This window comes from Lipophrys pholis, assembly GCF_963383615.2.
Source record: "Lipophrys pholis genome assembly, chromosome: 20".
NCBI lineage: Eukaryota > Metazoa > Chordata > Actinopteri > Blenniiformes > Blenniidae > Lipophrys > Lipophrys pholis.
The window spans coordinates 15659457-15687157 of NC_137648.1; the positions used below are offsets into that span (position 1 = coordinate 15659457).

Consider the following 27701-nt stretch of genomic DNA (forward strand, 5'->3'; position numbering starts at 1 on the left):
GTAGACGATTTGGTGCTAAATAATGTGGAGGAAACTGAACTTAAATTTGTATGAATGTGTCGACGAACCGAACTATCGTTCCACCCTTTCCAGGAATCTAGTGAATTGTTTCATCCAAAAAAAACCTGTTCAACTTAAAATGAATACGGCTGAAAGCACCTGCTGGGCTCATAAAGAGCGCAAACTGATGTCGGAGATCAACATCCATCTTTTTTTACTGCTTTATCCAACTTCTCCCTTGTCCTGCGAGGTTTTCACATCCAAACCGTGAGATGAAGTAAATCCTTACAAACTGTGTTCCTGACATCCTGCTTTAGTTTCACGCTTTCATAGCCGTCAGTCATAATATTCATCAGGAAAGCTCCAAAGGCTATTTGTTTTACCAAGACGAAGGTTGTAATTTGGAGCGTTAATCTGCTTTTCTCCCTGTATAAAAAAAAAAAAAAATGCTGTATTAATAATTCATGGATTAATCAACAAGTGTGAAATATGGAGGAAAGTAATAGAGCCCCGGTTTCTCAAGAAAGACACACAAACACACAGCGGGTGAGGTGAAAAGAGCAAAAAAATGAAAAAAAAACACTCTGATATCCAAATCTGTTTGTGACATGATTTCATTTTGTTTAAATAAAGGAAAATACATTGGGAGACAAGACAAAACCACAGTTTGCACTTAACAAAGGGAAGCAGCTGCTTCCGAATACATCAAGGCAACTGAACACAGTGATATCTTTTTACATGTCCCAGGTAACGTGGTGAAACATCCCTTTGAATGGCTTTCATAACAGTCCCAGCTCTGATGACGGGGGAGGGGAGGGGGAGGGGGGGGCATGTGCAGCGACGTGTGAATACAGCCATTACGACCAAAAAAATCGAAATTGCATAAAATTGCTCAACAAGTCTTTAACACTCTGTTTCAAGTCCTCAAATATCAGGCAGGGAAACGGGGTCGTGAAAAAGGCTTTACCCGCACCTTCAACCAAATTACTGTTAGAAAATAATCCTGCTCCAAACCGAAGCAAACACAATTTGTTCTTTCCCCGTTTAGAAATATAAATAAAAGTCATCAGCGGCTTTATAAACTTGCCACCGAAGAACGCCGTGCTTCACCAAACTGTTCCTGAATTTCTTCCCCACCGATTCAACTATGCAACTGAAACACATCCAACACAAGCGCTGACCCACTTATGTGGATTTTATATTTGTAATTGAATTTCTGGGGCAGCGGTGAACGTAATTCTACATCTTCTCCTTCTCCACGGTTCCTCCCAATCGGTAAAGTGCAATCGTGCTTATTTCCATGTCCATTACTAACAAGCTAACGGCAGCCTAATAAACATGTTAATTCGACGCTCCGAGCTAAAAACGCATAGCCTCGTTTTTTTCCGGCTCCGTCAGAAAATATACACATCTGATTTCACACAAGTAAACGGTTTTATTACCAAAAAAAAACAAAAAAAAAACTCGCTTAATTTTTAATGACGACATCTGCTTTAATTTTCCCAATGCAGCTTTTCAAGTAGCACATAAACATTTATTAAAAATCTTCACATATATCCCGGTCTGAGTTTACTCGAGAATGTCCTTTTTATCTGCTTACAAGCGCGCCGCCGTGTTATAAACCAGCCGTCAAATGTTTATAAACTGCAAAACAAAATACAGAATAAAGAGGCAATTGAAATGAAGTGTCCTATCTTCATGTATCCCTGTTCAAATCTAAACATTTTTTTCCCCAAATACATTTTTTTTTTAATGTTTCAAAGCATGAGTAGATCACATTGTAAAAGTATGCACAATTTTCCCAAACAGTCGGCACATTGTTTAGTAATTGGCCTCCCCTCGTTGGCTCTGTGTGGGCTGTGGTCTGACCCCGCAACCGTGACATGTCCTTTTTTTTTTTTTTTTCCCCCTCCGACAAAACGAAGTGAGAGAAACCCCTTACAAATAGCGAATCCATAGCGAATCCCTCTGGGGTCTCTTTTCTTTTTTTAATTGATTTTTGTTCAGGAGGAGGGGAATGAGGAGCAACGTTTGTGGCTCTTGTGGCTGAGCTCGTGGCAGATACGTCCTAATTGCCGGAGTGTGTAACCTCGACACAAAGCACTGCGTGTAGCCCTATTCGTCACATCTTCCCCCTGCTTTGTACACAGAGGGCCTCCGGTTGAGACGCGCGTCCCTGTTTGCCGACCTCACTGAGAAACGATAACCTGTTCGTGGATTAAAACGTCCCAGCTTGCATTCGAGACTCCCACTGAGCTCATTTTGCACTCGCTCTTTTGCGCTATTAAGAGGATTTGCTTGTTAATTGGAGACCTGCGCCTCGATCCGCTTGCCCCCCTCTTGCTTTTTCCTGTCAGCGTTCAGCCCCCGTTGCTCTTATTGTCACTCCCTGTAGTATGCCACCAGAATCAGTGTGGGCTTGGGCCCGGCAGAGGCAGGACCCTGAGGAACGCCACAGTCTGGGCTGAACGGCGCTGGGGCCGTGTGATTGGCTCCCTGCGTGGACTTGCGGTGGGAGTCCGGGGTGGGCATGGCTGTGGACGGGCCGGCGGCCGACATGTGGACGTCCTTCTCCTGGCGGACGGTCCGGAGCGTCTTGGTTGCTCGAGAGAAGGTCTTTAAGGTGGAGCCTCGCTCGGGGGTGGAGCAGTTGAGGAATGCTCTGAAACACCTGTAGAACTACACAAACACAGAGGAGTATCACTGATACGCGCAGCAGGTACCGTGTTTATAAAGAGCTTTTGGTTTTGTTTTAGAAATGACAGGATGCTTGTAAACACTTTCCCATGAACAAAAATGACTCCAACAAATGCACACATTTAAACAAGAAACTGTAGCAGTACTAGTATTTGAAGTCAAAGCTAGTAGCCATTAATCAAACTTTTTTTTAATTATATTTATTTTTTATCTACTGCATTAAAAAGCTGCTTTAAGACCATTTACCTACCCTGGTAAAAAAAAGATATCCAACTACTGAAAAAGTTACTAATACAATTAATATAGTGGGTTTGGAACTATTTCATTTACCAATGACGGTTGACGGTTGAATTTGTAGTTTTGTCGGCAGCAGGGTCGTAGGACAAAAATAGACTGTGGTCACAGCTCCCGACTTAATGTGCTACAGTAGTAGTTTCAGTCAAATCACTGAAATGGTAGAAATTGTTACGGTAGTAGTTTATTCTAATAAAAGTGAATCCAGTTATATCCTGAAGTGCCATGACAGAAATAGCAGACGAAGCTGCAGTACAGTAAAAGTAATTGTGTTACATTATCGGTTACCAACACCAACTGTCACGAGAACCGTGGCGGTTACGTCATTGAAAAGAAGAAAAGAGGACAGACTATTTTTAAACAGATCCAGCATCAGATTTCTCCATCTTCTCTGTTTCGGGAGTCCAGCAGGCATCCCCTGGATAAACGTAGTGTACTTAGTATACTCTCTGGTTGCACACGTATACTTAAAGTCTACTACATTTCCCCAGGGCGCCGCAGATCAAACCGGCGTGCTACAGGAAGCATTACACCGCCGCACATCTTATTACATCATCACGGTGCACAGTTTCCCCTCAGCGGGTTTTTCACTCTTTGAAACAACAACAACAAAGAAAAAAAAATCAAAAAATGACATCAACTGATTGATATGACGAATGAGACCCGTTTGTGGTGCTTTTAAACTGAGACACTTAAACAGTTGGCTGACAATTTATCCTATATGAGCCAATTAATTTCTGCCGCCCCGAGGAAATTATGCAGCTTTCAAAATTAGCTCTCCGTCTTGAAGCTTCTCGAGTTTTGGATCCCCGTGAATTAATCTACTGGAGAGCTCCGTTTGAGTGGAGGGGAGGAAAAAGATGCGAGTTTGAAAGCAAAAAAAAAAAAAAAAAACCAGGGGGGAAGGGGTGGGGGGTTGAGGGGGGGTAGAGCAAGAAGTGAGAAGGAGAAAATAGAGAGGAATCATGAGAAACAGGACGATGCGCTGACGTCAGGAGGGATTACAGCCGGGATCAGGCACAGATTGGGATCTTAAGTCTGACGAGTGACCAAATCCTCAGGAGAACCTCCTGTGATTAACGCCAATGAACACGAGATACTACCGTGATGGCCTCTGTGCATTTACACAACTGAAGAGGCGTGGGGGGGGGATAAGAGAGGGAGACGTGTTATATTCCAAAACAAACTCAACCCAGTTTTTCCCCCAACTCTGTGGAGACAGTCTGAGATGATTAGGACAACAGCTGGAAGGAAAAACCAGCCGAAACCAGCTTAGTGTGTAAAGGAACGGTCAGTTCACGGGTCTGCATGTATGCGGCTTTTCAGCATCTCTGTCGTTTCAGAAAACTTAAAAAAAAATTAATTCTTTATACAACTTTTAGTAGTAAATCTTTTAAATTTCTTTCAGTGAAAGTTCAGTTAAGTTCCATATTTGCTTGTGTCAACGTCAAATAACACACTTGTACCCATCGCGTCTGCAGCAAGTGGATTTATGACAATCTGCTTGTTGCTGGTTGCTTTCTGTCTCTGTTGTCCTTTTCTGTCTTTTTACCCCCGAATCCCAACGGCAGAAAGTCTTCACCGCTCAGTCTGGTTCTGCAGGTTTCCTTCCTGTTTCTTCTAGTTTTTACTTTCCACACGACCAATCAAGTAGGATCGTTGGATTTTGCTTGAGATGACTGTTGTTGTATTTGAATTGAACTTCCTACAATCTGAAGCGGCCCTAGGAACTGGCCATTTCTTTTATTTTGAAAGTCCCGTAATAGAGTCCATTGTTTTCATTTGCTTTGACAGTTAAAACAGTCAGTGTGTTGTCGTTTCTGAATTCCAAATGATGTTTTGGTAAAGTTTTAGTTGGTGAGAGGAGTGCAACACAAGCTCTTTATGTCATCAGGGTTACAAACTATTGTGTTATGTAATCTAAAACAACGGTTCCCAGCCTGGAGTCCAGGAACATCTGTGGGGAGTTACCTGGGATCAAACGAAGGTCTCGAGGCTTTGCCTGCTCGCAGGATGTCAAAATAAAGGTTTGAACATGTCAAAGAAAGCTAAAATAATACGCTTTCCGTAACATAGAGTGGACCTGTGAAACTGCTCACTCTTTTCATTTTGAATGCTTCTTCGTGCGTTGTGAGTGGGCGTGTCCAACAGCATTTAGCTTCCCTTCAGAGGCTGAGGAGTTCAGAATATGAAAAGTCAAAAGAAAGAATATGAAACGTGTAATGTACTGTTTAACTCCATCCACCTTAAGGGTCGGCTTTATTCAGAACGTCACAGAGAACTGGAGTCTGTCTTCAGGCAACACGGGGCAAAGAGCAGCAATGACTTATGACTGAGATTTCTTCATGTCACGCAGGTCGTTTGATAGATTTTCTATCTTCTGTTAGATAGAACCTCGCGACTGCCACAAAAAGCTGATATAGAAGATGGATGGACGATGAGTTGATCATTTTAATTTGAAAAAAATGGCTTCAAAGCAGCCATGGCAAGTAAATTACTCGAAGGCTGGGATTCTTAAATTGACAGTTGGTTTAAGATATGCTGCGAAATCAATCACAATAGTCTTATTCATAACTTCTCTTCATTGAAAGAAAAAACAACAACCTCATTGTACTGTAACTGCAATTATAACTGCATGTGTGTAAACACCGTCAATATTATCCAGATATTGTGGAATTCAATAGATTTTTGGTATAGGTGGACTAATGTTTGTGTTTAACACACACACACACACACACACACACACACACACACACACACACACACACACACACACACACACACACACACACACACACACACACACACACACACACACACACACACAAAACAAAACCTTAATTTCTCAGTTGCACATTGTGCTGAAAGAAAGCCTATTAATTAAAAGATGAATAAACTTTTTCTCATTATGTTTTGAGCTGAACAAAAACCAAGCGGGGTCAAATTCTCCGCTAAACATATTTGGTCCTTATTGTCAGGGCGTCTGCAGTGCGGAGCATTGTTTGCACAGACGTGCTATTAAAACAACAAAATAACATACAGAAATATTTTCACTCCAAAAACTTTGAGTGCTTCAGAGATTTGGAAATACAACAGAGTCCAGAATAGTGGCGTAACACATAAATACAAGATATAGCGACTACTAACATGGAAAAACTCTTTTCCAGCAGCTGAAAGTAGGTCGGGGGGGGGAGTGGGGGGTTACGGACAAATTAATTCAAGAGAAAACACAGATGACATTTAATGTGCGGAGAAGCAATGAAATGCTGATTGTGATCACAGACCTACTTTACATTTCAAAATATTAGGCTACAGATAGTAGGGTTATTAAAAAAGATTAAAAAAAAAATCTTCTCCCATGTGCTTTAATATTCTGACCTTTTTCTGACCAGAACACCAGATTACGATGGAGCGAGCCATTTGGCTGCGTTGTCTGGTTTGATGAAAAAAATTATAATAATAAAACACTGGCGGTATTTGCATTTTTAGTACGTTTGTTTTGTAGTTTGTACCCTGATGCACACCAAGCACGCAGGCTTCATAGCTGCACCTTAAAACCCAGAATGTGTTCCGCACAGGTGTGAGCGTAAGAAACACCTTTTCTGCAGTAAATTAGTTTTTGTGCAGATTTGATGATCAACAAAGTGGTGAGCAGATCACAACTGTTTACCACAGCATGCACTCTACTGCATTCAGCTCAAAACAACGTAGCATGCCTCTGTTTCAGTGGTTTTTGAAGTGTAGGGGGAGCACGGTGACAGATAAATTAACCAGAGTAAATCAAGCTCACTTCAGCTTTGGCATACGTCATTTTCATGGATTGGTTCAGATTTGGCCTCATGTGATTCAGTATGTTTCTTGTAACTAACTGCAATATATATATATATATATTTTTTTAGGAAGAAAACAAATCAGTCCTGATCTCAACCCATCCATTCAGTGTTATCCAACTTCCCGTCCCAGCTGACTACAGTCAATTCAAAGTCACTAATGGACTAAACAGCTTGTATTTGGACAGCGGCAGGAAACTTAAAGCTTAAAGTTGAACCAGGGATATCCTCGCTTTGAGGAACCTGTGCAGCCCCCGGACTGAAATTTGGAAACAGACTTTCTGCTTGGAAAACCACGTACAAAGTGTGAATATTGCAGTTGCTTCTATTTTTTTCCTCCGACCTGTTCTCTAATTTCTGCACCTGTGAACGCGGCGATGTGAAATAGTCCACTTTCAAGTCTATAATAAGGCGAATGAACAGAAAAGCGGTAATGAGACCTTTGGCAGGAAATGTGCCCGTGACAGGTGCACGGGTGTAATTTGTTGGATGACAGCTGAAGCCCGGGGCGTGAATCTGCGCAGCGCTTGAAGTCTTCAACTCGCCTCAACACACTGCTGCCATAGTTATGGGCTGGGAGGAACTGAAGACTGAAAGCGCCACACAGCGAGGCCTCCTGCACGCGCAGCAGCCCACCTGAAAGTTTGGTTAGTGCCGTATATATCATTTAAAAAAACAAAACTCTGCTGCTGTAACAGGTCAGCCATGTGAAAGAAAAAAAAAAAAAAAAAAAGTTAAATGTCTTACAATTCCAAAATGACAACCTGCAAACCTGAGCGACAGACTGAGGGAGGAGCAGATAACACCAGGCAGAGGCAGATTAAAGCGTGCGTGTGGATGAGCGACTTGTGGAGGAAAGGTCACCGCCGCAGTGTGTCGCTCCCTGATAGTAACATCATGCGCTAATCAAAATCAAAGCTGCATTTACCTTTTGGAGATTAAATTAAAAAAAAAAACTGCTTTCATCCTTCACTCCACCGGCCCCTCACCTTTCTCTTTCCCACCTGTCTTTCATCTTGTGTTCACACCCAACACTTCCTGCCTTGAAAAATTCAGCCTTTTCCTTCTTTCATCTGTTGCTTAAGGTCCTGTCCGTCATCTGTTCTTTCCAACCTTCACCTTTTTTTTATTTGATGCCCTGACGTTTCTTTTCCCCTCACAAATAGGATTTACTTTGCTTTCATTTTTTCTACTTCTCCTATTTTCAGTTTTTCATTCCTGCCATGATTTGCTACTTTTCCTCCTTTACAAGGCCACATTTCCTTAACAGACTTTCGTAGCATTTTTATCCTCTTGTTGCTGCTTCTGTGCGAGAGAAGATAGCACAGTTCAAACTATCAAACAAGTACAACTTTGGCTGTATTCAAAACCCTTTACTATAGTCCTGGTTAATTTATCTGAATCTCAACTGAAATTAAACTTTCTCCCCCAAAATATTTAAAGTGTTTAGATTAAATTTCAGTTCACAACCAATAAATCTAAGGTACAATAATAACTATATCAAATATAGTCGAGGAGAACTTGGGGTGTATATAAAGTTATTTTTGTGCAGTTTGTGTAGTTGGTTGGGTTGTTTATTTTTTCTTTTTGTCGATAGGACATATACAGGATGGCATCTTCATTTTTCACTCATAACATTAGAATTAGGCTGGACATGTTCACATGTCCCCTTGGATACAGAATTCTCTTAAGAATGTGTTTCTTTAGTGCAACTTCAATGCACACACAAAATAAATAAAAAAAAACAGAAACTCATGCTCTGCCAAAGCAACAATTCACAAGTGAAAACTCACGGCTTTTGCGTTTTCCTTTCAGAAAATGTTCGCAATGTTTTGAAACTTTGTAATTCTGACAATTACATCAGAGATGCACTGCAGGAGGAAATTTTGATGGAGGGTCAACGATAAACGGAGATAAAATAACGTCAAAATCCCTGAGACAAAATAAGGTGCCTAAAATGCAGTGCAGCAATAAATAAGTGGAAATACAAATGAAATACTTATGTCAAAACAGAAGAATAAATAAGTATTTACAGTTCTCTGTTTAAAAGACGGATGGCGGTGGGGAAAAAAAAAAAGCAACAGTTCTTGAACCTGGCAGTTTTACATCTCAGGCCTGCCTGATGGAAGGAGAGATAACGGTCCAGGGGAGGGTGAGTGGAGTCCTTGGTGATCGTCAGTGCCCTTGACAGGCAATGTTTTTCTGCCGAGTCCCCTATTGGCGGCAATGAGACCCCAATGATCTTCTCGGCGGCCCTCACCACTCTCTTCGGTGCTTTTCGGTCAGAGGCCGTGCTGTTCTCATGCCACAGAGAGAAACTGCTGGTCAGCATCTCTCTATGGCTCCTCTGGAGAAGGTGGTGAGGGCTGATGTGCTCAGCTGAGCTCTCTTCAGACACCACAAGAAGATCAGGAGCTGATGAGCCTCCTTGGCGGTGAAGGAGGTGTGGAGAGACCAGGTGAGGTTGTTCGCCACATGCACGCCCAGGAATCTGGTGTGCTGCACCAGTTCCACTGCAGTGTCCAGGATGTAAAGTGAGGTGTGCACTGGCTGTTTCTTCCTGAAGTCGATTCCCAGTTCTTTGGTGTTTTTCGACGTTCAGGATCCGATTGTTCCCGTCACACCGCTCCACAAAGGCCTTCACTTCCTCTCTGTAGTCCTCCTCCTCATCCCCTCGAATGTCGTGTCGTCCGCAGACTTTCCGGTGTGGTTTGTGCTGAACTTCGCACAACAGTCGCACAAATGTCATTACACAGATAAGATGTTTTTCAATCAGGTAAAAACAAATCAAACAGAAGTATTTAACAGTGTAATCAAGGACATAAGTTTAGTCTTCGACTTCCTGATTGGCGCTTTATTTTGGTTTTTCTAATTTTACACAGTGACTAATACCACATACAGTCATTGAGAAATTGGTGAGCGCACATTAATAATTAATCAGCAACCCTTTTTATAATGCTTACAACTTTTCATAGTATAGTAATGAATAAAAACACGTTTTGTGGTTGGATTGCTAATTTGCCAGTTCAGGGAAATAAAACCAGAGCGACCAGAGTAGACCACAGACCACATTTAACAATAAAAAATGGATTAAAGCTTTTCATAAAAAGTTTCACAGATACTTTTCTTTTCTTCATTCTATTCCTCTAACTTTGTTCCTCGAGCTTTCCTCTACTATCAGCTTTTAAAGCTAGTAGTAGCTAGTAAAATAGTAGTTTCCCCGGTCTGTTGGTTGTTTTAGTAGTTCATATAAACGTAAAGGTAACAACACACCTTTGCCCTAGAAAAGAAGCAAAAGAAACAAATACAAAAATGCAGATGCTTCATATCAGAAAAATGTGTGTGTTTTAAATGAGGAATTACCTAAAAACCTACTTTGTAATCTTTTTATTTTAAGTTTCACAAAGTAACGGTACTCCTCCTGCAGGCCACAGGTGTCGCTGTTAACATGCAAAGTTGTAGTTGCATTACATTCAACATGAATGATAAAACAGTGTTGTCTTACAATAGTCTCTATATGAGCTTATTGGTTTGCACTGGTTGAGCGATGACCAAGGAGACGTGAGAATGGTAAATAATTCAAGTTGGGGGAGTCTGCCACCCTAATTCCAAGTAAAACACACCACAGTGGTCGTTTCCCCATCAGCATGAATCAGGCTTCATTCATCAGGAATCACTGAATCAGTCATCAACACAAGATTTGCTGCATTAACAGCACATTTGCTCCAACCTCTGGTACAATCACCAAGGGAGAGAAAAAACAAAACAAACCCCAACAACAATATTGTATCTCTTCAGCCGAGCACACCATTGAATTGTGAATCAGCACATGTTTAGCGTTTGATTATATCATCGTAAACATAACCTATCTGAATTCCCAACAGCTTGAGAACGTGAGTAATGTTGGAGCAAAACCAGCTCAGAAGGATTTGTCTGTGTGGAAACCTGTGGAAACAGTGTGTGTCTGTGCTCTCATATCTGTTTACTCTTACCACACTAATCTACTAATGAGCGCTTTAATGATTTATCGACGGTGAAAACGCTGGACAAACCCACCTTGAAGTTTACTTAGCTGTCAATTTGTACCGAGTGTGGCAGCAACCAGATTACGTGCTCATTCGTTTTAATTTTCCATCTTTTTTTCCTCTCTCACTCTCTGTTGTGCGCTCGTGCCCTTGAATGTCAGTGGAGTGTATCGCAGCCGCACAGGGGGCGGACTGGCTTTTTGTGAGTGTGACGGGATTCTAATAATGTCACTGCCTGATCTCTTATCTGTGCCGATGTGTTTGCACGTGCGCCTGGCTGAAGGTGTCAATGACGAGGCGGTGAACGGAGGGTGGAGGTGTGCTCAAGCCTGGATGTGAATCACTTATGACTGCAATTATTGACCGCCTTTGTCGGGTGTTCTTACTGGACAGCTCATTAGAGTTGATCTGTTGTCAGACACAGGAAAGATGGCTCAGATTTAAGACTTTGTTCGTGCTTTTGTTGGTTGCTTCGGTATTTACGGCGCACGTTGACTTTGTTCAACATTTCACGTTTTTCTTCTGTTCTTTCAAACAGTTGATATACCCACTTAATTGTGGTCAGTTCCACTTCATTTGACATTGATATCCCCATATTCAGATTCTCAGTTAGCAATAGAATCTTTTTTCTCCTTGTTGTTCTTTAAAAAAAAAATTATTCCACCCAAACATCACTTTGAGCACGGCTCAAAACTATGTAGTACATATGCCAAGCCTTTAGGTGGCACTGTAACTCTGCCACAGAAATACACCAAAAATGTAGAAGAAGACACAGTGAATACTCCTGCACTTCCTCGTATTCGAGGAATCCAAGATATCGCTTTATTAAACCCGCTAGCATCAGTAGCTTCTGCATCACGACCTGGACTGTGTAGTCCGCCATTGTTGTTGTTGTTGTTGTTAAGTTACGTTGCAGGGTTATCGGGTCAAAAAGGATGCGTTTACATGAAACGGCTTTCTCGTGTGGACAGGCCCCAAGAGCACCGTTTTTGCCCTCGATCTATCGAATGTCTTTTGTGGAGCTTATTTCACTTTCCAATTGGAGATAAACCTCAATCATGAGCTTTCATATGTAGTTTTGCTGTGTGAGAATAAACTGTAGAATATTGCTGAAGTCTGAAGCACTAAAAAGAGCAACGTCTGTCCACGCTGAATAAAACTCCAGGAAGGTGACCTCGTTTATCTCAGCTGATAAATTATTAAATGTGACTTCACTCGGGTATCACCTCTTATTGCAAAATAACAAATGTCTGTTAGTTTCTTTTTTTTGTTTTTTGTTTTTTTTAAATCACTGTGGAGCCACCACGGGGGGCTAAACAGTCTGCAGAGCCCTGGGCTTCCAAAAAGACGGGGAGCTCACACAAACACTCACCTGTTTGTTCATGAATATGTAGATAAAAGGATTAATGACGGTGGAGAACTTTGCGAGCAGCGACGGAACGATGCTCGCCTCCGGCGTCAGGAGGTCGCGGGGGCCGAAGGTGGCGAGCAGAGCCGCCACGCCGTAAGGGAGCCAGCAGACCAGGTAGCAGACCACCATGGTGACCACCATCACCAGCACACGCTGCTCCCTGCGACGGGTCACCACCGAGCTCACACTGCGGACCTGCGAGGGAGAAAAACAACTTCTCAGTATGGGATCAACGCATCAAGTCTCGGCCTCACCGGACCGGAGGGACCTGCATCGACACAGAGACTCGCTCTCATCCAAGGCTTGGAGTAGCAACAACACGTCATCCATCGAACTGCTTTATCTAGTTGAAGGCAGTGGGGCCAACTTTGACATCGGCAGAGTACATCCACATGCAGATACACACTTACCTGCAGTCAATTTAAACTCACAAAATACCCTGGAACTGATGGTTTTTGACTGCGGGAAGAAATCTGACTACACAAGAAAAGAAAAACTTTCTTTAAAAACCTGCAAACTGGTGGTAACCACAAGAGACCATCAACAGGGAGAAACTAACCTGTATAACAACCCATGATGTAATAATGGCCCATATCTTAATATCTGCCAATAACATGATCATTTTGTTTGACATTTTCAATATAGTAAAGCTCAGGACATAATAACTGGCCAATAGGGCAATACGATATTTGATTAATTGTTGTAAGAGCATTTTTGCAAAAGTAGAATAAGTTTTATACATGATTGAATTAACACAAAAAAACTTAGAAAATATTATAACTGCAATCAATAAAGTAATAATGGCCAATAGTTTTATGATTTTGTCTTGTTTTTTTCATGTAATAAAGCTCAAAATGTTATAATTTACTAAGAGTGTCATCAGATATTTGATCCATTATTGTAAGTTATTACACGTTTGAATCAACATTAAAAAATACCTTTCAAAATGCAATGATGCAGCCAATAATAAATAAAACTGCATTTCTTGGAAATAATAACTTTTTCTGCAGTTTGCTTAACAAGCATAGGTAGTCGTAGTCATTCACTGAGGATTTATATGTATGTGTTTTTTTAACCATTTAAATTATTGGCAAGTTATCACGTAACTGGCTTGATTACATTACGAATGGTCAAAATTATTATGATATTGGTCGTTATAGTAAAAAAGTAAAGCGTAAATACGTAAAGAAGGTTACATTTTTGCAAACAATTCAAGCTTGTCTACAGCATCACGAATTTGTTTCTCTTGCTCTCTGTTTACAATTTTCACTGAAAACTCTTATATTTTTGCCCACAGTGGCTTTAATTTCTGATGCTGGATCAAGTGTTTCGAGTGTTTTATTTGTCTGTGGCAGAAACAACCACAGCTTCACCCAAAATGACCCACACAAACTCGATGTGCGGTTGTTTATTTTCCCTGAATACGAGCGAAGCCGGACTCCACCTGATAAGCTCCAAGAATAATTAGACTGGATTTAAACTGCGGCCGTCGTCAGCGGACCCCGATGGAACGCAGGGACAAACATCAGCAGCAGTGTGATGAGCTGTCAATGTACTAAATGAAGTGGCAGCCACTGCAGGAAAGAGTTTTTAATATAGTGGTTATAATAATAATGCCCCAACAGCAACAAATTGAATTAATTCCTTTGCACAGCTTAAATGGTTATTTATTTATTTATTTATTCATTTAAATAACATGTTAATAAAAAACGCAGTTCCAATAAATTCACGGAGCAGCACGAAGAGCTGGGTAATAATGTGTGCATTGACGTGGAATCTCAAGTTCTACCACTCCATGTAGAGTCTATATGGACCTGTGGAATACAGATGATCCAGACAATGAATCACTCCAGTAAAAAACAAAAACAAAAACAAACCCTCCTGAGGCAGAAAGTGGCAGTCGAAATGAGTTTGCTTGGTTTGATTGTGGCACGATCGGGATGTGACGCCTTGTTTCATGTATTGTTTTTGACAAGAGATCATAATAAATCAGGAAATTAGTGAGTCCCAAAACAATCAACAAATGTATCCTTTCATAAAGTTCATTAGGACCAACACTTATTTTTGTGCTCAAGAGGGGGAAGGTCTGCTTTACTTCCATTATAAAATATGGATAAATAATTCTGTGGTTCCCAAACTTTTTCTTGGGACTTAACTAACTTTAACTAACTTTTACGTTCAAACTCCGCTGGACTGTTTTTTTACTAAATATTTGATACGAACTGCCAATGCAATATTTAAAAGAAACACACCAGCAGGGAAAATAATGAGGCTTCATCAGGTCCTACAATGTTTGCATTGTAAGATTTAAAGTTTTAAGATTTGTTCTAAAACTTGCATTGCTGTACAAAAAAATGACTATTAAAACAAATATTGTGGGTTTTTAACAGAGCCCTTCCCACATTCCAATTTGGGAATTTAATATGTCGTGTGTCCAGTTTGCTGGTTAAATGGGTTAAGGCACCGTTTACAGGACGTTTAAACTGAAATCGTTTTTTTTTTGCACAGTTTTCAGAGTCGAAACGTTTTTGAAAAGTTCCACTTTGCAAGACGTTTTCAAAAAGTTGTGTTTTCAGTGGCGTGGACACCCACAACACAATGAAAGCTTTTAGTTTTCACTTGAAAACATTGGTAAACAGAGCCTTAATCTTTAGCTTTATTAGACATAGAAGGATGGCTGCCAGCAAATTCATTCAAGCATTTTAAAATCTGCTTGAACAAAGAACGATTAGACCCGCGACAACCTGTATTTGATATAAAAACCCATCAACAGAAACAGTAACATTTGTGTATTACGATCACTGTAAAAACACGTAACTTAACATCTCGGTCAAAAGTTGACTGGGAAGGTTTTTCCAAGAGCCAGAGAACAATACAATATTGGTTCAGCCAAATGTCAAGGTTCTTTCATTTCACTCCTTCAGTCTTCGGGCTATAAGGCTTCATACAACAATAACCAGGAGGAGCTGCCCCCTGAACGGCGCCTCAGAGCACAAACCCATCACCTCTCCGAATCCCCACAGCTTCCTCTTGTTATCTTGTTCTCTGCTCTGAAGCGAAACCCGGATTATAAAACAACCCGAACAGCAGCGGCAGATCCTTGTTCAAGGAACTCGAGCACAAGCGAGCCTCTGACTGACAGCACAGAGAGGCATTTGATGGATCAATTAAAGTGCAAGCGGGTCACATGTAATAACCGCTGAGCAGGTTGGGATGGTGAGGATACAGTGAGGATACAGAATTTTTTTTTTTTTTTTTTTTGTACATTCTGTAGTGAATGAGCTGGAAATCAAGAGAACTGGAAATGTAAAGCCACTGAGGCTCGGTTGCTGCATGTGTGAATTGCTGAATGTGATTAACAGTGTAAAGTGCTCTGGGGACAGCTTAAATAATGGCAGTAGCTGTATAAATTAAATTCAATTTACCATACATTAGTTGCCCGCTTTTAAAACAGACGCGTGTGAAGATCCTTGTTACACACGTCAAAACTTGCAATCAAAACTATACATCCTAACTTTGGAGACGCTACTCTAAAATGCCCATCGGTGTGTCTTATCCACAGTTTATTTGAACAATGGTAATCCAGCTGTGTTCTTCATGTGAGGCATCTATTATAAGTTTTAACTTGCCACTTTCCGAACTTCTACGAGATGTGTGACTGGCCTCAAATTCCAGCTGAAAAACCATGGAGATCCTTCACAATGAGCCATCTGCCAAGTCTTGCAAAATGTCTCACTTCCAACATCTGATGCGGAATCGATATTCTTGATTCTCTTGCAAAATGCAAAAATGAAGCTTTGGATCTATCGTGAGGGTCGCAGTAAACTGGAAGTGGAAGTGGTCGTTGTCATGTTGGAGCTAAAAGAGAGCAGCTAATCACACCAGTGTCCACTTTCACTTCAAATTCATCTTTGCCTGGAATAATCTTCTTTGGTTAAGCCGTTCAAAACCTGCAGCCACATTTTACGTGTCACGCAGGTTTGAGGCAAAAAAGGTCAAGAGATCTTTTATAACGATGCTTCAATTTTTTTTAAAGCTTTTCGCCGATAATTTGCATTTCAGTTCCCTTAAATACATGTAGTAGCACACGGTGAGGAGCCTTGAAGCGATGCGTGCTAATGTAAAATGTTTTGAGAAAAATAACCTTTTTCAAGCTCTGGGTCAGAGTGAGGGTGAGTTTAGTTGGATGATCTCTTTTCTTAAATCAACAGATTACAGTTTAAGATCAGATTTTTCTCTCATCTGATGTCACAGTCTAAGATAGCTGGATGCCATTCTGACCGGTTGCCAGACCAGGCAGGACGTGAACAAGGTGATAACAAAGTGAAACTGACAGCCTGGCACCGCACAATTCAAACTGTAAATCAGCGGGTAACTGAGATTTATATAGTCGGGGACATTTATTGCAGTAGTATCGACTTCAAAATCCACGAAATCTGAAGAAAAGAAACGCTGTTAATGGCACCTCCAGTGAATATGCAGAATCGTCCGACAGGCTGTGTTTTAATTTTTGACACATGCGGCCTGGAAACCGCAGGATGGACTGTGTTGACTGTTCAGGTTTAGCTTCTGTTTCCACGTGTTCATTAAAACTGAAGGTCCTGAACTCGGTGCTGAGCAACTGCAGACAAAAGGTGACGGCGTCAGGCCAGCGAGACACACCGCCCACTGCCTGACGACTGCTGTGTGTGTGTGGGTCCGCACACCGACATTACACATACTTCATGATTTATGTACACACGTGTGTGTGTGTGTGTGTGTGTGTGTGTGTGTGTGTGTGTGTGTGTGTGTGTGTGTGTGTGTGTGTGTGTGTGTGTGTGTGTGTGTGTGGGTCCGCACACCGACATTACACATACTTCATGATTTATGTACACACGTGTGTGTGTGTGTGTGTGTGTGTCTGTGTGTGCGTATGTATGTATGTATGTATGGGTACATGTTCAGCTTATATATATATATATTCATATTATGTTATATTTGCATCATGGTAAATGTACAAATAACTTTCTAGAAACTGAAAAGTCTAATAATATCAAACTGCTCATCAACATTTAGATGTATTATTAGACAGATTAAGACTATAGGATAGAACAATGTGAGTATTTAATCACATACTTCTTAGTATAAGAATATTCATGTATTCAGAGGATGGCTCCATAATTTTAAAATTCCTCCTACTCCTTTTGGAGAATGTAGAAACATATTACTGTATTTATGTCTGTATAAATAAATAGAATAAAAATGTGTGTAAATGGTAAATACAAACACAACGCAGTAAAAAGTAAGTTCTCTCAGTGATTTCTGCAAGGTGCAATGGCGGTAACAGGTGGACTCTACACATAAACACCCATAAATGAATTCCACGTTGCGCGCCATCTTACTGTGCGATGCCAGTTGGGTTCTGTGTGTCTTCACTCGGAGAGGAGAACTTGTTCTGGCGGGCTCACTCTCACTCCTCGTCTGATGTGACGCCAATAGGCCACAAGTTTGAATCCTGCTGCGATCATCACATTTTCTGGGTTAAAAGTTAATGAATGAGACGCTCAACAACGTGAGCTCCTCCAGCGTTCCCCGTCTTCGATGTGTCTTTTTCTCTTGTGTAGTTAAACATTTTCAGTTTTTGCCATGTGACATATGGACATGGTTTAGCACCAGCAGGATGGAGGTTTCGGCTGTTTTAATATCTAAATTATGTCAATCAGGTTGTTACTGAGGTTCATCTCACCTCTATTACTTGTGGAAGTATTTGCACACCGATCACCCAAAACCGGCCATTAAACCGAAGAGTTTAAAGTCCATTCTTGGACCAATAAGAAATAAATTCAAACTTGTAATTTAATCAGAACCACGTCAGGCACAAATCCTTTTTTTTTTTTTTTTTTCTGGTTGCACTCGAGCCTGAATCTTTCCTGACAATCCCAGTGGGAGAGTCAGCGTTTTCCACAACGTGTCAATCTCCGAACCGTCACCGCCTGAACAATGCTTTTTGGCGAATTGATTCACTTCTACGTTACCACGAGGAAACCGAAGCCTCTCCATCCAGCTGACAGCTGCTGCGTCAGCTGGACGTCCGGGACGTTTTAAAGACTGCCGCATGGCGGAAAAAAACTACAACACGTGACGGTGTGACAGCGGCGGGTCAATAATGAAGTGAAGAGACACCAGATGACCAAGGACATGCTCCATCATGTTGTTGTAGCAGAGCGTCTCCGGAAATGCACATATGAGCAAACAAACAGGGATGAAGGGAAACAGAGCTGCTGATCGAAATCCAACAAGCAATACATGAGTGCTCTTTATTGTCAAAAGATGTGTTTGCGTCTTAAAAGGCTTATAGAATATTAAAAGCGGATTGCAGTGCGGGTGCATAAACTCACTACCAGCAGTTTGTTTACATCTGGAGGAATAGAAATAAATTAAATGTGATGTTTAAGTGATGTAATGACAGTTGTATTGATCTCCCTGTCACAATGCTGACCCAAGCTGTTTTTTTCTATGTCCTCATCCATGAAATATCTTTATTATTGTGACTTTTCCAGGAGTTATACGACTGAACTTTTTTCCTAACTTTTCGTTTATAGCAAATACTTTTCACCTGAGACGGGACAATGTACAGGGAAAGAGTCGCAGCCAGCAATTTATGATTGGCGTAAACCTCGGGGAGATGCCGGGAGAGGTGAGAGTGTCCCGAGATGAGGTGTCAGTCGGACGAAAAAAAGTGAAACTTCACAGTTTTGCAGTGTTGAAAACCCCGAACATTGTGCCGTGTTATGCTTTGGCTGCTCCCAGCTTGGCTGAACTCACTGCTCTATCCTGAACGCCATAACGCTGCGCAAAAGTGCAATTAAATGAGCATCTGTTTTCTAACTCAATTAAAAAAGATAAATTCTTTTTTTTTTTTTTTTACTTTCTCCTATTATGTGAAACCAAAATATATCGATAGGCGTGTGCAGGTTATATAAAGTGAACAAACACGAAACACCAGATTTGCTTCTACATTTGCAGCCAAAGGAAGATTTCTGGATAAAACACTAAATTTGAAAACTAATTTATTGAAGATGAGGCAAATTGAAACTACTCAGGCTTATTTGTTCCATGGCCACATTCATCTAATGACTGAAACTCCCCTGTAGATTTGCAGAGATCCCCGTGGGCAGGTTTCACCCTGATGAGCTACAAGTTGGTAGGTGGACAGCAGCTCTGATCTACAGTATATCCTTGAGCCAGGCCATGCAGGGCTTTAAAAGTAATGAGAAAACCCCTAAAATCAGTCCTTCAATAAGACATAGAGAAGAAATTCAAATTTAACTAAAATCTTTGCTTTGTTTTTGTTGGATTTCGCGCAGCTTGAAGCCTGCGTGCCATAAACGAGAGAGAAATTAGAACACGATGCCCGTAAAGTTCATCGCCAAGCAAATTTGAGAGATGGTCCACAGATGGGATGGAACTTGTTTTGCTTTTCGAACGCGAGAGCGCGTCAAAGTGCAGAGCCAAGACTCCGACAACGAGCCGAGTATTTACTGCAGTGCGGCCAACAGTTTGCTCTCGATATTCTGTCTCTGAAGTTTCGATCGCCGAGTTTGCGTAACTGGTTTCACTTTGGTCTTGCGAGACCGGCTACTGCCACTTTAAATGACAATTACCAGCCAGCAAAGGTTTTGTCTTGAGGAATCTCCCCCATATGACCTTCCTTCTTAGCTACAAGTCATTTGGAGGATTTTTGTTTTTCTTTTTCTTTTTCACTGAAGACTCCACCGCACCTCCAACAGCCTCACGGTCGAGGTCGCATATAGCAGTGCGTCGCGTCCATCTACACACTGTCCTGTCGCTGGCCCTCGCTGGTAATGAGTGTATAGCAGGTAGAGTGTACCTGCTCTTGATATGTAGGCAGAACCTAGTTTACAATCCGTCTTGCTTTTGCCGTTCTCATTGATATTGATGTATCTCCAAACCGCGGACATCGTTCGGGCTCTCTTGCCTATCAAAGGGCGACGTTGCTGACACATGATGTCATGTAAGCCTCACCGGGTCGTCACATGGAGCTTTTTCTGAATACGAGAACGTCGTGCAGTATCACACCCGACACCGGTATCGATATTGGCGCATCTCTAGGAACCGCTCATGGATTTCTGCTGAACTAAAAGACTCTTCACTCTTCAAACATCAACCTTACGCCAGATAGTAAGAAACAACATAGAGCTTAATGTTTGGTAACTTCTGTTTCTGTAAACAACTGGTCAATAATGTAGTTTTGCAGCAAAACTTAGATTCATCCGTTTTTTTGGGATGTTCCTATTTTTGCGGAGTTTATCCAAACGTATTCACACGTTTAACTCACATGTCTGACCAATGACAATGCATAAACATATCAAGAATCTCTTCAATTTCCCTTTGGGAGGAGGAAAGGAAGGCAAAAGCACCAGATGTGTGTGAAGCGCAGCGAAAAAAAGTCTCTCGAAAGTTTTCAGAATAACAGAAAAGTTCCTGTGGTCCAAAACGATCTTATTGAGATGATTTCTTAGTCTCGCCTGACTTTCTCTACAATTCTGATTCTGCTGAAAGTTTAACTGGAGGTTTTTTTTTTTTAATTTTTTACGTGATTCATGAGCCTTGAAAAAAAGAATTATGTTTTGTTTTGGGTATTTTAATAAACATTTTACTATACTATGTTCAGAGGAAACAAATAATATACACAAAAATGACCAAGAAAGTTCACACTGCCATTAGGCTGAATACTCATACGAGACCACAAGCATATCTTATATTTTAAATAGATTTATTAATTTTGTGTTTATTATTTTGAGTGATGCGGCTCATTTACACCTTTCCTCGATAACCTAGAATATGAAAATAGAATGTATATGTATTGCAGTGTTCCCACCCACAGAGAGGAGAGTGCAAGGAGAAGTCGTCTCCTCAGTTTTCGCCCTGGCACCATCTCTGGGGTTTCAGGGAAAACTCGAGAGATTTAATCACACCCTGCAAAACTCTCAGAATGATTTGATGCGTGCATTTGACCAGCGAGTGAGAAAACGCATGCTGTGTAAGCAAGGGATTATCTTCGCCTCAGGCAACCTTGCACCTATTCTGTTGTGAGACGGGACGCACGCACGCGCAACAAAATTAAGCAAGCCCCACGTCTAATATTGAGTTTTATCGCCATGAGCATTTTTTGCTGTTGTGGTTGACCAACAACTTTGCCGTGGAACTTCACACAACATTAGATTGTAAAACCACCGCTCCACAACACAACCGAGAATTATCAGGCTGGTTATCAGCTAATTAACCAAAGAGGTTGTTTTTTTTCACTATTCTTATTTTCAGATTCTGGCAACATGTTTGTTTTAATGACTCATTTATCATATTTGTAATGTGGATGATATCTCAGTATCTTGTCTATTATTGCCACCCTTCAGGGATCGCCCACAACACTGCAATAATAGGGCTTTATTAAGCAACGACAACAAAAATAACAAAAGCTTTTCTCAATGTCATTATGAGGCAGAAGATTTTAATTAGTTTGGTTTACTCAGCAGATTATATGATGAACCGAAAAGAAAGCACACAAAAAAATAGAGGTTTAATCTGATCGCTCTGCTCAAATGCAAAAGAAAACATTCACAACATGAACCTTGTTTGCATTTATGGGACAGTTTTCTACTTTGAACATCTCATGATAACTAAAACCTGCACGCCAAATCAGAACATTTTAAATATGATACCAAATGACCAAGCCTCTATTGAACTACAGTTTTCACAAACCAGCAATGTTATAAAAAGTCTCAACAGCAGGTAGTTGACAACCTGGAAGCCAGGGTAACAGACACAACACAATACTGAGATATCGGCACAATTATCGTTCACAATTCAGGCTCCGTTTTTGGCTTAGAGGCAAAACAACAATGATTCCTCTGACGCGGGTTATTCAACAATGCTCATTTGTGTGGAAACTTTGAGGTTTCTTTCAAGAAAAACAACAAAAAAAGTGCACAGCCACCTTGTCCTAAAGAGAAAAAGCTGTTTGTCCTGCGATTGATAACGATGATAATCACAAGAAATAATGTAGAAATATAGACACCATTACTGAAGCATGTCAGTTAAGAATAATAAAAGAGTGATAATTTATTTCTGAGGTATTCAATGAGGTAATTAATGCTAAAAGCAAACCAACACTTTTTTGCTTACTGAAAATATATAGATTATTTTTACTATATTGAACTGCAAAGTGGTTTAATGGTAAACAAAATGACATAAAGTTGTAATATCTTTAGAGCTGACTCTTTCACATGCTCTGTCGCATTATATAATCCAGTGTACAGCGAGACTCGGCAGCAACATGAGACAAACAATCAGACTAACGGTGGTCACTTCGCGTTGGGAATTGGTCTTGTATGTTGTCACAGACTTCGGCGTTCAGCTCCAGTTTGGTACGTGTCGGCAGACTTTCAAAAGCTTTCCCTTTGTGACAATGTTGTATTTCGACATTGTTTACCCTGAGTGATTAAAGCCCCCTCGCCACGAGGCATTCACTGAACATCACTATTCCTTTGTGAAATTGCACCGCTTTCCACAACACAGTCATCTGCATTAGTCATCGGCGAGCCTCGGCGGCGCAAACTTGTGCTATACGCAGATGATTCGGTAGCGTTGCTTTGCTCTCTGCTGTGCGTTCCCTCTTTAGCTGCATCAAACCTATTGTTATTGAATGAAGCGCTGATGCCTCCGCCTCTTGAAATGCTGATAAGAGAAACAAAATGACAGATACCGTCGAGTTGTTATCTTGAGAAGAAATAGTGTGCAGGCTGTGCAGCGACATTGATGTAACTCATGTGCATTTATCATCATGACACATATCTATGAAGATGGGGGGGGGGGGGGGGATAGAATGCTGTGTTATGACAAGAAGACAAAGTGACTGGCGTCAAGCACGTCAAATACCAATGTGTGGTTAAAAACAGAGGGATGGAAGAGTGACATACTAGAAAAATGTCTGCCGTCACTCTTGCGCGGTCATCTTTTATCCCGTCTCCTGTTTATTATTTTCCGTCTTCTTTTTGTAGACCTACTATGATCCATCAGTGTTCCTGTCATCAGTGACAAACTTCTCAGCACATCTGGCTCTCTATTCCTCAGATATTTCACCAGTGACTCCGTGTGAATTAATTAAAATGAGACGGAGGCGACGCCGTCTCTATTAGTCCAGACGCCACCGCCTCCGTTTCACCAACTCTAAAGGCATTTAATGGTGATTTACTTCATCTGCTGCACATCACGCCGCTCCAAATGAGGATATATAGCCTCACATCACTCTGAAAGGTCGAAATCAGACTGTGATGGACAAAGTGTCTCATCCCCGCCGAGTGAAAATTGCAAGTTAATTTCAGGTGGCCTGACACGATCACTTAACGGAAATTATCTCGTGCAGAAGTGAAGAGGAAGTCATTTCCTTCTCCGCTGGAAACTATTGCTCTCTTCACAACCACAGGTTAAATATGCCGCGGAGTGGTTGTTCCACTGTTATTACTCATTGGTCATATGAGTGTTTTCAGAGCTCGGTATCTCGCTTTTGGTGCAGATGTTTCCCTCGAGGGGAATTCTTTTTATTATCATTATTTTCTTAATCTTTGACTCATGACTGACAAATTTCACAGTACGTTTCCATCACAGGATGTAAATGTAGAAAGTGGAGGAAAAGAAAATGAGAAGTTTCCTCCATAATTATCTGGCTTTTATGTCGTTCTTGTATTGAACGATTACATCGGGCATAGAGAAGCGCGCGCGCGTGTGTGTTCATATTGCGCCATAGATAAATCTTATGAGCACAGCCGGTGTATCAACAGGAGCTTTCATGAACATCTATTCACTGGTTCGTTAAACCAAAACTCCCAAAAACAAGCAAAAAAAGAAAAACAAAAAGTGTGTGTGTGTGTGTGTGTGTCGCTACCAGAAAAAAAGATGAGCATAAAAGGAATAATGTGTCGTCAGACAAGCAAACAAGCAGCATCACAGAAAGACTATGATGCCAGAGTTACTTCAACAATCAATCGCAATAAAATATACCGTTAAACAATTCATACACTTCACATTCATGATGGGTAAATGTGCTTTTTAACACTTTTATCGTCCAGCATGATGATCTAACGCGTGGATGTCAAACTCATTTTTAGTTGCGTACCAGTTTGACCTTCATGGTATGACTATATTCTGAGATTGTTTTGCAGTCTCTCTCTCTCTCTCTCTCTCTCTCTCTCTCTCTCTCTCTCTCTCTCTCTCGCTCTATACATAATACTTCACACGTGCAGGGTTTCCATACAGATTTTGTCTATATGGAGGTATGTAGCCGGCGTTTACTTCTGTACGGACATTGCAGTTTCCGAGAATCAGTGTTGCATTATTTCCAAACCTCCCGTGGACAAATGAACAGAAATGACACTGATTCAAAAGCTGCCATCGATGAGCCATAATGGTCCGATAATTGGGAGAAATTAGATAATTGTAATAATTGTGTTTGACACATTAACGCGGATATCAAAATGTGATAATTTGCTATGTTTCACATCATCAACAGGCTCATTCTGGAGTATCTGCATATGTAGTGACGCAAGCTTCACACCAATATTTCCAATGAATCTAGTCTAGTTTTGTTCTACATGGTGACACCGACTGTCACTTTTTCATTTCCTTTACTGTCACAATCAGCTCTTGGTCAGCTTTCATCATAGTTGTTTACGTTCTGTCTTCATGACTGCATCACTTCTGATTTCTTTTCCACATAAAACAACCAAATATGTCATATTAAAAGGTCTTTGCCCTTCAAGCTTTACATTTGACACCTAAGTTGATTCAAGGGTAATTTCGAATACTGTTAAAAATATGTTTGCTCAATAACTGTCGAAACTAGTAGGTTTTAAACTTATTCTTATTGTGAACACTCTTCTTGATGATTTGACCAGAAAATAAATTTTATGCGGCCTACTTAGCTCAGTCCATCCTGTTTCCATTTGCTCTATTTAATACAAAAACTAAATGCATACAGCATTGCATTTAGTCGTACAGGATAGCTCATTCATCTCTCATATTATTACCTATTGTCCCTTTTTTTAAAAACTTTTATTACTAAACTTACCATTCCCAAGTTTATGATTGAAAAGGGAAAATTGCTGAATTACTGACGCACTCAAATTAGTTGGCAGGAGACATTTGTACTAATTACAAAGCACCGGGGGATAATTTCACGTATTAATTGCTCATATATCAAAGGATAGATGTCTAAGTCTCTCAAAACATTCATCGGGAGTATTTTTCTTTTCGTCAAAGCAGTGATCAGCAGCGGCAGCATTCCATCCAGTTGATGGGCACAGATTATCACACAAGTGGTTTTTTTTTAAATATATTTTACACCTTGGAAAATACTACAGATGACGGTTCAGGATAACTGCAATATAAATGGATAATTTAGAATTTTTTTTTAAATCAAGACATTTTTCAGTACAAAGTGGTTGGTGGTGGTTTTAAGACCTGCAGTGGTTTAGAGAATCAAGTTAGAAACATTAACTACACTACATAATATATATATAATTTCGAGCACAGATAACAGTGATCTAACATCTTAAAGCAAAGGGAGGAGACACGCTGATGCATCACATGCAATTGAGCTCTAGTACATGTTTTTGCCCTGTCAGTGACCGGCGGAGGATTACCTTTTGTCCTTTTAAACGTGCGTCGTTCTTGAAAGAATATTGTTTTGTCGTTTCATGTAAATAATCCCTACGTGTGTGAAACATAGGATGCTGAATCATTTACCCTCCCACACATTCAGCAAAGATTTGGAAACAGGAGAAGAGTCGCCGCATTTGATGGTCTTGTTGTAATCACACTTAAACTACGAAACAATTCATAACTCAATTTTTGTACTTTTCGCCACACATTTGCTGCTGTTGTAATGAGTTACAAATACTCACATTACTGTGCTTAAGATAAATTAAAAAAAATTCACACATTTATTTTAAGAACATAAAATGATATTAAAGAAATTGCTGACTATTAAAACTTTGAAAAGAGGCAGAAACATTCAGTTATTGCACAATTTTAACCATTCTACTGCCATAACATCGGAGAAAAAGACAATCAAGTCATTCTGACTACTTCAGAAAACAGCTCCTGCATTCTCCCCCAATTGAGAATTTTTCTTGAATAAAACTGTCAAATGGCCTGTTTGTACAATAGGCTGCCGTACGAGTCCCACCAAATATTAACTGACACTCAACACCAACCGTGAATAATTCATGTGAATGTGTCGGGTATGACCTCCTCTTTAGGTCAATGAAAGCCCCACATGACCAGAAATAACACGAAGGAGTGCTCGCCGAAGTCATCAGTGCTAAACATGCATGCATGCTCGCACCACACACACACACACACACACACACACACACACACACACACACACACACACACACACACACACACACACACACACACACACACACACACACACGCACGCACACACACACACACGCAGCGAGATGCGGAGCTTTGTTTGCTATGATTAGCAGACAGTGGGTGTGAAGGTCTGCAGCTCGCCGGTTTAATGAAGCGCCTCGGCAGTGTGTAATGAAGACAGTTGTCTGTAATCCTGTCATTAACACCAGCCTGCAGACTGAACTTGTGTGCTGCTCTCTTGCTTTTCAAAATCTCTCAGGAGCCACAAAAACCTCTCAAGTTCGCCACGACCAAACTACTCTATCTCACTTTTTTTCCCCTCCTTCAATCCGTGCTGTTCTTTTGGCATCAGATTCTGCCGCCATGATCAGTAGAAGAGTTTCTCTCTGAGTTTTGCACAGAATTTCCACTATAAATCGCTAAACTCCTACACAAGCGCCTTATTTATGAGCCAGGTTTAAAGAGAGAGATGATATCTAAACCCAAACAATATCTTAAGGCATAGCAAATCTTGATGCGTATCGTCGAGTCTCGCCTCTAACTTTCCTCCTTTGTGTTCTTGTAAATGCAACCATCAAATTGTCTCACCTACAGCGGAAACAACAACACTTCACTGGTTCCGCAGCGGCATCAGGACACAAATGATGAGTCATCCAGAATCCACATCACACTTTTTAGCATTTCTTACATCTGCTCTTCATGCACAGAGGAGTAAGTTATGCCCTTCCAAACACGACGTGGCTTAAAAAAAATAAAAAATAAATGTGACAGGGTTTTTTTCATTTGGACCGAGCAGAGGCGAGATGCTGGAAAGCTGCAGACATGAGAAGAAATTAACGCTGGCAGCTTTAATAGAGTGCATTGTTCACATGTCAGACCTGATCGCAAATTGAAATTTCTCCGCTTTCAAGCTAAATTCTTTGAAATGTTTTGAACTCTCATTCTTGTCAAATCCGCCGCCCGGGGCGGAGCACCGAGGCTGGACGGAGGCTTTTGATGCGG

General features: G+C 40.9%; 1 protein-coding gene across 1 annotated transcript in view; it reads right to left on the minus strand.

The window, feature by feature from the left end:
* Positions 1-603: 603 nt before the first annotated feature.
* Positions 604-27701, minus strand: part of tmtopsb (teleost multiple tissue opsin b) — a 37598-nt gene continuing 10500 nt past the window's right edge. The window contains exons 3-4 of the mRNA XM_080490017.1: positions 12219-12452; positions 604-2679 (exon numbers count right to left, since the gene is read on the minus strand). Of these exons, the coding sequence (XP_080346143.1) occupies positions 2383-2679; positions 12219-12452 (531 nt within the window). The 3' untranslated portion in view covers positions 604-2382. The remainder of the gene's footprint in view (positions 2680-12218; positions 12453-27701) is intronic.